Genomic DNA, 12,452 nt, shown 5'->3' with positions numbered 1-12,452 from the left:
ACCATCAAAACCACTATTAGTCCCACTACCATCAAAACCACTATTAGTCCCACTACCATTAAAACCACTATTAGTCCCATCAAAACCACTATTAGTCCCACTACCATCAAAACCACTATTAGTCCCACTACCATTAGTCCCACTACCATCAAAACCACTATTAGTCCCTCTACCATTAAAACCACTATTAGTCCCTCTACCATTAAAACCACTATTAGTCCCTCTACCATCAAAACCACTATTAGTCCCTCTACCATCAAAACCACTATTAGTCCCTCTACCATCAAAACCACTATTAGTCCCACTAAAACCACTATTAGTCCCACTAAAACCACTATTAGTCCCACTACCATCAAAACCACTATTAGTCCCACTAAAACCACTATTAGTCCCTCTACCATCAAAACCACTATTAGTCCCTCTACCATCAAAACCACTATTAGTCCCACTAAAACCACTATTAGTCCCACTAAAACCACTATTAGTCCCACTACCATCAAAACCACTATTAGTCCCACTAAAACCACTATTAGTCCCACTAAAACCACTATTAGTCCCACTAAAACCACTATTAGTCCCACTACCAGCTAAACCACTATTAGTCCCACTACCAGCTAAACCACTATTAGTCCCACTACCAGCTAAACCACTATTAGTCCCACTACCAGCTAAACCACTATTAGTCCCACTACCATCAAAACCACTATTAGTCCCACTACCATCAAAACCACTATTAGTCCCACTACCATCAAAACCACTATTAGTCCCACTACCATCAAAACCACTATTAGTCCCACTACCATCAAAACCACTATTAGTCCCACTACCATCAAAACCACTATTAGTCCCACTACCATCAAAACCACTATTAGTCCCTCTACCATCAAAACCACTATTAGTCCCACTACCATCAAAACCACTATTAGTCCCACTACCATCAAAACCACTATTAGTCCCACTACCATCAAAACCACTATTAGTCCCACTACCATCAAAACCACTATTAGTCCCACTACCATTAAAACCACTATTAGTCCCACTACCATTAAAACCACTATTAGTCCCACTACCATCAAAACCACTATTAGTCCCACTACCATCAAAACCACTATTAGTCCCTCTACCATCAAAACCACTATTAGTCCCACTACCATCAAAACCACTATTAGTCCCACTACCATCAAAACCACTATTAGTCCCACTACCATCAAAACCACTATTAGTCCCACTACCATCAAAACCACTATTAGTCCCACTACCATCAAAACCACTATTAGTCCCACTACCATCAAAACCACTATTAGTCCCACTACCATCAAAACCACTATTAGTCCCACTACCATCAAAACCACTATTAGTCCCACTACCATCAAAACCACTATTAGTCCCACTACCATCAAAACCACTATTAGTCCCATTACCATCAAAACCACTATTAGTCCCTCTACCATTAAAACCACTATTAGTCCCACTACCATCAAAACCACTATTAGTCCCACTACCATCAAAACCACTATTAGTCCCACTACCATCAAAACCACTATTAGTCCCTCTACCATCAAAACCACTATTAGTCCCACTACCATCAAAACCACTATTAGTCCCACTACCATCAAAACCACTATTAGTCCCTCTACCATCAAAACCACTATTAGTCCCATTACCATCAAAACCACTATTAGTCCCACTACCATCAAAACCACTATTAGTCCCACTACCATCAAAACCACTATTAGTCCCACTACCATCAAAACCACTATTAGTCCCATTACCATCAAAACCACTATTAGTCCCACTACCATCAAAACCACTATTAGTCCCACTACCATCAAAACCACTATTAGTCCCACTACCATCAAAACCACTATTAGTCCCACTACCATCAAAACCACTATTAGTCCCACTACCATCAAAACCACTATTAGTCCCACTACCATCAAAACCACTATTAGTCCCACTACCATCAAAACCACTATTAGTCCCACTACCATCAAAACCACTATTAGTCCCACTACCATCAAAACCACTATTAGTCCCATCAAAACCACTATTAGTCCCTCTACCATTAAAACCACTATTAGTCCCATCAAAACCACTATTAGTCCCACTACCATCAAAACCACTATTAGTCCCTCTACCATCAAAACCACTATTAGTCCCACTACCATTAGTCCCACTACCATCAAAACCACTATTAGTCCCATCAAAACCACTATTAGTCCCATCAAAACCACTATTAGTCCCTCTACCATTAAAACCACTATTAGTCCCATTAAAACCACTATTAGTCCCACTACCATCAAAACCACTATTAGTCCCATCAAAACCACTATTAGTCCCACTACCATCAAAACCACTATTAGTCCCTCTACCATCAAAACCACTATTAGTCCCATTAAAACCACTATTAGTCCCACTACCATCAAAACCACTATTAGTCCCACTACCATTAAAACCACTATTAGTCCCACTAAAACCACTATTAGTCCCACTACCATCAAAACCACTATTAGTCCCACTACCATCAAAACCACTATTAGTCCCTCTACCATCAAAACCACTATTAGTCCCACTAAAACCACTATTAGTCCCACTAAAACCACTATTAGTCCCACTACCATCAAAACCACTATTAGTCCCTCTACCATTAAAACCACTATTAGTCCCACTACCATCAAAACCACTATTAGTCCCACTACCATCAAAACCACTATTAGTCCCACTACCATCAAAACCACTATTAGTCCCACTACCATCAAAACCACTATTAGTCCCACTAAAACCACTATTAGTCCCACTACCATCAAAACCACTATTAGTCCCACTAAAACCACTATTAGTCCCACTAAAACCACTATTAGTCCCACTAAAACCACTATTAGTCCCACTAAAACCACTATTAGTCCCACTAAAACCACTATTAGTCCCACTACCAGCTAAACCACTATTAGTCCCACTACCAGCTAAACCACTATTAGTCCCACTACCATCAAAACCACTATTAGTCCCACTACCATCAAAACCACTATTAGTCCCACTACCATCAAAACCACTATTAGTCCCACTACCATCAAAACCACTATTAGTCCCACTACCATCAAAACCACTATTAGTCCCACTACCATCAAAACCACTATTAGTCCCTCTACCATCAAAACCACTATTAGTCCCACTACCATCAAAACCACTATTAGTCCCACTACCATCAAAACCACTATTAGTCCCACTACCATCAAAACCACTATTAGTCCCACTACCATCAAAACCACTATTAGTCCCACTACCATCAAAACCACTATTAGTCCCACTACCATCAAAACCACTATTAGTCCCACTACCATCAAAACCACTATTAGTCCCACTACCATCAAAACCACTATTAGTCCCACTACCATTAAAACCACTATTAGTCCCACTACCATCAAAACCACTATTAGTCCCACTACCATCAAAACCACTATTAGTCCCTCTACCATCAAAACCACTATTAGTCCCACTACCATCAAAACCACTATTAGTCCCACTACCATCAAAACCACTATTAGTCCCACTACCATCAAAACCACTTAGTCCCTCTACCATCAAAACCACTATTAGTCCCACTACCATCAAAACCACTATTAGTCCCACTAAAACCACTATTAGTCCCACTAAAACCACTATTAGTCCCACTACCATCAAAACCACTATTAGTCCCACTACCATCAAAACCACTATTAGTCCCACTACCATCAAAACCACTATTAGTCCCACTACCATCAAAACCACTATTAGTCCCACTACCATCAAAACCACTATTAGTCCCACTACCATCAAAACCACTATTAGTCCCACTACCATCAAAACCACTATTAGTCCCACTACCATCAAAACCACTATTAGTCCCACTACCATCAAAACCACTATTAGTCCCACTACCATCAAAACCACTATTAGTCCCACTACCATCAAAACCACTATTAGTCCCACTACCATCAAAACCACTATTAGTCCCTCTACCATCAAAACCACTATTAGTCCCATTACCATCAAAACCACTATTAGTCCCACTACCATCAAAACCACTATTAGTCCCACTACCATCAAAACCACTATTAGTCCCACTACCATCAAAACCACTATTAGTCCCATTACCATCAAAACCACTATTAGTCCCACTACCATCAAAACCACTATTAGTCCCACTACCATCAAAACCACTATTAGTCCTACTAAAACCACTATTAGTCCCACTACCATCAAAACCACTATTAGTCCCACTACCATCAAAACCACTATTAGTCCCTCTACCATCAAAACCACTATTAGTCCCACTAAAACCACTATTAGTCCCACTAAAACCACTATTAGTCCCACTACCATCAAAACCACTATTAGTCCCACTACCATCAAAACCACTATTAGTCCCACTACCATTAAAACCACTATTAGTCCCACTACCATTAAAACCACTATTAGTCCCACTACCATTAAAACCACTATTAGTCCCACTACCATCAAAACCACTATTAGTCCCTCTACCATCAAAACCACTATTAGTCCCACTACCATCAAAACCACTATTAGTCCCACTACCATCAAAACCACTATTAGTCCCACTACCATCAAAACCACTATTAGTCCCTCTACCATCAAAACCACTATTAGTCCCACTACCATCAAAACCACTATTAGTCCCACTAAAACCACTATTAGTCCCACTAAAACCACTATTAGTCCCACTACCATCAAAACCACTATTAGTCCCACTACCATCAAAACCACTATTAGTCCCACTACCATCAAAACCACTATTAGTCCCACTACCATCAAAACCACTATTAGTCCCACTACCATCAAAACCACTATTAGTCCCACTACCATCAAAACCACTATTAGTCCCACTACCATCAAAACCACTATTAGTCCCACTACCATCAAAACCACTATTAGTCCCACTACCATCAAAACCACTATTAGTCCCACTACCATCAAAACCACTATTAGTCCCACTACCATCAAAACCACTATTAGTCCCACTACCATCAAAACCACTATTAGTCCCACTACCATCAAAACCACTATTAGTCCCACTACCATCAAAACCACTATTAGTCCCACTACCATCAAAACCACTATTAGTCCCACTACCATCAAAACCACTATTAGTCCCACTACCATCAAAACCACTATTAGTCCCATCAAAACCACTATTAGTCCCTCTACCATTAAAACCACTATTAGTCCCATCAAAACCACTATTAGTCCCACTACCATCAAAACCACTATTAGTCCCTCTACCATCAAAACCACTATTAGTCCCACTACCATTAGTCCCACTACCATCAAAACCACTATTAGTCCCATCAAAACCACTATTAGTCCCATCAAAACCACTATTAGTCCCTCTACCATTAAAACCACTATTAGTCCCATTAAAACCACTATTAGTCCCACTACCATCAAAACCACTATTAGTCCCATCAAAACCACTATTAGTCCCACTACCATCAAAACCACTATTAGTCCCTCTACCATCAAAACCACTATTAGTCCCACTACCATTAGTCCCACTACCATCAAAACCACTATTAGTCCCACTACCATCAAAACCACGATTAGTCCCTCTACCATTAAAACCACTATTAGTCCCATTAAAACCACTATTAGTCCCACTACCATCAAAACCACTATTAGTCCCACTACCATCAAAACCACTATTAGTCCCACTAAAACCACTATTAGTCCCACTACCATCAAAACCACTATTAGTCCCACTACCATCAAAACCACTATTAGTCCCACTACCATCAAAACCACTATTAGTCCCTCTACCATCAAAACCACTATTAGTCCCACTAAAACCACTATTAGTCCCACTAAAACCACTATTAGTCCCACTACCATCAAAACCACTATTAGTCCCTCTACCATTAAAACCACTATTAGTCCCTCTACCATTAAAACCACTATTAGTCCCACTACCATCAAAACCACTATTAGTCCCACTACCATCAAAACCACTATTAGTCCCACTACCATCAAAACCACTATTAGTCCCACTACCATCAAAACCACTATTAGTCCCACTAAAACCACTATTAGTCCCACTACCATCAAAACCACTATTAGTCCCACTAAAACCACTATTAGTCCCACTAAAACCACTATTAGTCCCACTAAAACCACTATTAGTCCCACTACCAGCTAAACCACTATTAGTCCCACTACCATCTAAACCACTATTAGTCCCACTACCATCAAAACCACTATTAGTCCCACTACCATCAAAACCACTATTAGTCCCACTACCATCAAAACCACTATTAGTCCCACTACCATCAAAACCACTATTAGTCCCACTACCATCAAAACCACTATTAGTCCCACTACCATCAAAACCACTATTAGTCCCACTACCATCAAAACCACTATTAGTCCCACTACCATCAAAACCACTATTAGTCCCACTACCATCAAAACCACTATTAGTCCCACTACCATCAAAACCACTATTAGTCCCACTACCATCAAAACCACTATTAGTCCCTCTACCATCAAAACCACTATTAGTCCCACTACCATCAAAACCACTATTAGTCCCACTAAAACCACTATTAGTCCCACTAAAACCACTATTAGTCCCACTACCATCAAAACCACTATTAGTCCCACTACCATCAAAACCACTATTAGTCCCACTACCATCAAAACCACTATTAGTCCCACTACCATCAAAACCACTATTAGTCCCACTACCATCAAAACCACTATTAGTCCCACTACCATCAAAACCACTATTAGTCCCACTACCATCAAAACCACTATTAGTCCCACTACCATCAAAACCACTATTAGTCCCACTACCATCAAAACCACTATTAGTCCCACTACCATTAAAACCACTATTAGTCCCACTACCAGCAGCAGTAAAACTACAATTTTTGTGCCCCTTTTTCTCCCCAATTTCATGGTATCCAATTGGTAGTTACAGTCTTGTCCCATCGCTGCAACTCCCGTACGGACTTGGGAGAGGTGACGGTCGAGAGCCGTGCGTCCTCCGAAACACAACCCCGCCAAGCCGCACTGCTTCTTGACACAATGCCCACTTAACCCGGAAGCCAGCCGCACCAATGTGTCAGAGAAAACGCAGTACACCTGGAGACTGTGTCAGCGTGCACTGCGCCCGGCCTGCCACAGGAGTCACTAGAGCGCAATGGGACAAGGACATCCCTGCCGGCCAAACGTTCCCCTAACCCGGACGACCCTGTGCGCCGCCCCCATGGGTCTCCCGGTCTCGGCCGACTGCGACAGAGCCTGGACTCGAACCCAGAATCTCTAGTGACACAGCTACTTACACCACTGCGCCACTCGGGAGGCACACAACTATAAAATGACTTGGACATGCACACACACCTTTTGTTTACTTGAATAGTTGTATTTAAAAGTGTGACTCACCTCTCCCAGTGACAGCAGGGCCAGCAGCCTGATGGAGTCTGTCGAACGAGAGTTCTTCACATCCTGGATGAACTGGCCTACCACGGCAGGACCCTCCTACAAATACAAATCAAACTTTATTTAAAATGCATTAAATATGGAAAAAGCCTTTAGAGCACCCCACCCCTAGTGATCATACAACATTATTAAACATTGTGTTAAGATAATGAAAAAACAAAATAAACAAAAACAAGAAGAAATAATCAAACCAAAAATCTGAGATTGAAAAACCCCCCAAAACAAAAAAGGCAATAAAACTCCTCCAGGAGAACAGAACACAGGAAGGAGGTCTAAAAGTCCTCCAGGAGAACAGAACACAGGAAGGAGGTCTAATAGTCCTCCATGAGAACAGAACACAGGAAGGAGGTCTAAAAGTCCTCCAGGAGAACAGAACACAGGAAGGAGGATGGAAAGTACTCCAGGAGAACAGAACACAGGAAGGAGGATGGAAAGTACTCCAGGAGAACAGAACACAAGAAGGAGGTCTAAAAGTCCTCCAGGAGAACAGAACACAGGAAGGAGGTCTAAAAGTCCTCCAGGAGAACAGAACACAGGAAGGAGGATGTAAAGTCCTCCAGGAGAACAGAACACAGGAAGGAGGTCTGAAAGTCCTCCAGGAGAACAGAACACAGGAAGGAGGATGTAAAGTCCTCCAGGAGAACAGAACACAGGAAGGAGGTCTGAAAGTCCTCCAGGAGAACAGAACACAGGAAGGAGGTCTGAAAGTCCTCCAGGAGAACAGAACACAGGAAGGAGGTCTGAAAGTCCTCCAGGAGAACAGAACACAGGAAGGAGGTCTAAAAGTCCTCCAGGAGAACATGAACACAAACAGAACACAGGAAGAATGTCTAAAGGTCAGTAGAACAGTGAACCCACATCAGGACAGGCGCGGGTCAGGGCGGCCACACATTTAGCGATAGAGTAGTAGGACTGTTTGTGTGTCAGCGCAGCACTCTGGGCGTAGACTGGACCGGTCAGCATACGGAGCAGGTCCATGTAACTCAGAGAGGACGTCCCTGTACCCACCAGAGCCTAGGAGAGGACACAATAATACAGCTTTTAATACAACCCTAACCCAGAGAGGATGTCCCCCTGTACCCACCAGAGCCTGAAGAACAGAATACAATTTACTGAGTGCTACAATACTGCTTGGTCAGAGAGAGGTGTTTAATAAATTAACATTGAGCAGTGACACTTCTAGATATGAAGTTGAACATCTATAGAACATCTTCTATTAGGGACAAAGTAGGCCCTAACTACCTGATCATCTATTAGGGACAAAGTAGGCCCTAACTACCTGATCATCTATAGGGACAAAGTAGGACCTGATCATCTATAGGGACAAAGTAGGCCCTGATTTTACAAGCGGTTCAAACTATTTTACAACACAGTACCTCAATTGAACTCACCCCCCCGCTGTCCTAGACGTTTAGATAGCATTCCCTTATCTGTTCAAACCGGAACTGGTAACCATGCGTACCTGGAAGAACTCTAGCATGGCACTGAGGGCCCCTCCCTGCAGCAGAGGAGACCTGACCAGAGAGATGAGCTCTGAGAGGATGGACGACCCCCCGATCTTAGCCAGGGAGAGAGGGTGGACCCGGGCCAGGGTGGTCAGGAAGCTGATGACCATCTGAGACACGTGCATGTCGCTCTCGCTGATCAGTGGCGGCAGCTCGGCCAGCACGGCGTCGATCATGGCCGGAGTCACGCTGTCGCTGTAGTTCTTCACCAGGATGTCCAGCGCGGCCAGGGTGCTCAGCTTCAGCGCCCGCTGGTTCTTACGCAGGAACGACGCCAGGATGGGCACTGCCTCGTCAAGGATAGGTCGAAGGTCGATCTTCAGCGTGGAGCCTGTGATTAGGGATGAGAGCAAGTATGAAAAGTATATACACACACACACTTATCTAGCAGGGAAACTGATTTATTAGTAAACAACAACTTGTTAAACCATTAAAATCAGCCCTCATCAACAGATTGTGAAAATTCGCCATATGGACTTCTCAACATCATCCCCTCCCAACCTGCGATGAGCGTGAGGGCCTTGACCGTGGTCAGTCTGGTGATCTCATTCTTCAGGCGCTCCAGGAAGATGTGCAGCGTCCCGGGAAGGTCGTCCCCCAGGCTGTCTCCTAGGTTACAGATGATCTGACCCATACAGGAAATGGCCCTCTCTTTCACTTCCTGGTCGATGTCGGCAGCCTTGAGGCGTTTGATGGTGCAGGTGAAGAGGTCCGTGATGTAGGGAGAAGCATCGAAGGTGTCTCTCTCCGGCTGGTCCAGAGGTCTGAGAGGTTTCACATTGACAAAAGCTTCATTGTCCCATACTGGGCCACGAGGTTGCAGCAGATTAAAACAGAATTTATTTTTAAAAACCGTACAGACGGAATGAAAAAACAGCAACACTCACCTGGAGTTTCCTGTTAAAACCATGAGAACACATCAATACACGTGGATTACAATAGATAACCTTACCTGATGACCTTGACCAGCTGTTGGCTGACCAGCAGGGCCTCAGAGGTGATCTTATAGAAGGGGTCTCCTACACACGCCACCACGGGCGGCACCAGGGCCTGTGGAGGTCAAAAGTTTATTCAAGTTTATTCAAGTGTCACTTTACAATTGACAAGACATTTTACAGATAAATAAAAAATGGTGGATGGACCAGTCAAGTGAGAGTTCTGAGACTATTTCAAGAGCACTGATAATCCATGATATGATTAACAGCAGTCCTATTATCTGACCTGGACATGGGGGTGGAAGACTTGGGGCTGGTGGTTACACAGGACCACATACAGACAGGACAGGGCATCGATCTTCAGGTTGGACGAGCTGGACTTGTCGTTGAGAGAGAAGATGATTCCTGTTGGGAGAGAGGAGATTAGGTTAGTTTAGTCAATATGAACATTGAGGGAGCGTTTCCCGGACACAGATTAAGCCTATTCCTAGACTAGATCCTCCATTGAAAGTGCTTTTAAAGTCCAGGACTGGGTGGAATGGGTGTCTGGGAAACCGGCCCAACGAATTAGAATATTAAAAGGAAAGAGGAGAAACAGATTAGAGAAGCGGTGCTGGTGAGGTCAGAAACCTGACCCGTGTTTCAGGAAACAGAAACCTGACCCGTGTTTCAGGAAACAGAAACCTGACCCGTGTTTCAGGGAACAGAAACCTGAACCGTGTTTCAGGAAACAGAAACCTGAACCGTGTTTCAGGAAACAGAAACCTGAACCGTGTATCAGGGAACAGAAACCTGACCCGTGTTTCAGGGAACAGAAACCTGACCCGTGTTTCAGGGAACAGAAACCTGAACCGTGTTTCAGGAAACAGAAACCTGACCCGTGTTTCAGGAAACAGAAACCTGAACCGTGTTTCAGGAAACAGAAACCTGAACCGTGTTTCAGGAAACAGAAACCTGACCCGTGTTTCAGGGAACAGAAACCTGACCCGTGTTTCAGGAAACAGAAACCTGACCCGTGTTTCAGGAAACAGAAACCTGAACCGTGTATCAGGAAACAGAAACCTGACCCGTGTTTCAGGAAACAGAAACCTGAACCGTGTTTCAGGAAACAGAAACCTGAACCGTGTTTCAGGGAACAGAAACCTGAACCGTGTTTCAGGGAACAGAAACCTGACCCGTGTTTCAGGGAACAGAAACCTGAACCGTGTATCAGGGAACAGAAACCTGAACCGTGTATCAGGAAACAGAAACCTGACCCGTGTTTCAGGGAACAGAAACCTGACCCGTGTTTCAGGAAACAGAAACCTGACCCGTGTTTCAGGAAACAGAAACCTGAACCGTGTTTCAGGAAACAGAAACCTGAACCGTGTTTCAGGGAACAGAAACTAAAATGAGGAAAACTGAGCTTCTTTACTAAAAATAAAAAGGTTTCCAGTAAGAGTCAATACGACCACGGGACGGTTTCCAGTAAGAGTCAATACGACCACGGGACGGTTTCCAGTAAGAGTCAATACGGCCACGGGACGGTTTCCAGTAAGAGTCAATACGACCACGGGACGGTTTCCAGTAAGAGTCAATACGACCACGGGACGGTTTCCAGTAAGAGTCAATACGACCACGGGACGGTTTCCAGTAAGAGTCAATACGACCACGGGACGGTTTCCAGTAAGAGTCAATACGACCACGGGACGGTTTCCAGTAAGAGTCAATACGACCACGGGACGGTTTCCAGTAAGAGTCAATACGACCACGGGACGGTTTCCAGTAAGAGTCAATACGACCACGGGACGGTTTCCAGTAAGAGTCAATACGACCACGGGACGGTTTCCAGTAAGAGTCAATACGACCACGGGACGGTTTCCAGTAAGAGTCAATACGACCACGGGACGGTTTCCAGTAAGAGTCAATACGACCACGGGACGGTTTCCAGTAAGAGTCAATACGACCACGGGACGGTTTCCAGTAAGAGTCAATACGACCACGGGACGGTTTCCAGTAAGAGTCAATACGACCACGGGACGGTTTCCAGTAAGAGTCAATACGACCACGGGAAGGTTTACAGTAAGAATCAATACAACAGGCTGATGACCAGCCTCTCAGATCCTCCACTCCCCTGGTGCATTCAGGGAAGGAGAAAACACAATCACCAGATAGCTTGTCATTGTAATTTCCTGAAGCAGGGCAGTGGTACTGTAGAGTGGAGTTTGGAGGAGCATATTGGGGAAACTAGAAAGACTGGTTTCTCCCCAAAGGTCATTTAGAAAGGAAATAACAAGATTTCAGATCTACTCTGTTGCCTTTCGACGTATGCCATTTAACTCTGAACAAGCCGTAATAAATCACTTGTACTTGTCTAAAGGGAAAGACACTATGGCTGCAACCTGCAACAACATGCAAAACTACCAACATCTATTCCTCTAGGGTAACACGTTGACTAGGTCAAATATCCATCTATTCCTCTAGGGTAACACGTTGACTAGGACAAATATCCATCTATTCCTCTAGGGTAACACGTTGA

At 43.8% G+C, this 12,452-nt stretch overlaps 1 protein-coding gene across 2 annotated transcripts in view; it reads right to left on the bottom strand.

Annotated features, from left to right (window-relative positions):
• cand1 (cullin-associated and neddylation-dissociated 1) overlaps nt 1–12,452 on the bottom strand; it is an 81,278-nt gene that overhangs the window by 14,167 nt on the left and 54,659 nt on the right. For both annotated transcript variants that reach the window (XM_038996792.1, XM_038996793.1), the window contains exons 11-16: nt 10,221–10,339; nt 9,952–10,049; nt 9,501–9,763; nt 8,957–9,330; nt 8,353–8,508; nt 7,438–7,533 (exon numbers count right to left, since the gene is read on the bottom strand). In XM_038996792.1, the coding sequence (XP_038852720.1) occupies nt 7,438–7,533; nt 8,353–8,508; nt 8,957–9,330; nt 9,501–9,763; nt 9,952–10,049; nt 10,221–10,339 (1,106 nt within the window). The remainder of the gene's footprint in view (nt 1–7,437; nt 7,534–8,352; nt 8,509–8,956; nt 9,331–9,500; nt 9,764–9,951; nt 10,050–10,220; nt 10,340–12,452) is intronic.

Source organism: Salvelinus namaycush, chromosome 6 (assembly GCF_016432855.1).
Source record: "Salvelinus namaycush isolate Seneca chromosome 6, SaNama_1.0, whole genome shotgun sequence".
Lineage (NCBI taxonomy): Eukaryota > Metazoa > Chordata > Actinopteri > Salmoniformes > Salmonidae > Salvelinus > Salvelinus namaycush.
This window is presented reverse-complemented; position numbering and strand designations above follow the sequence as displayed.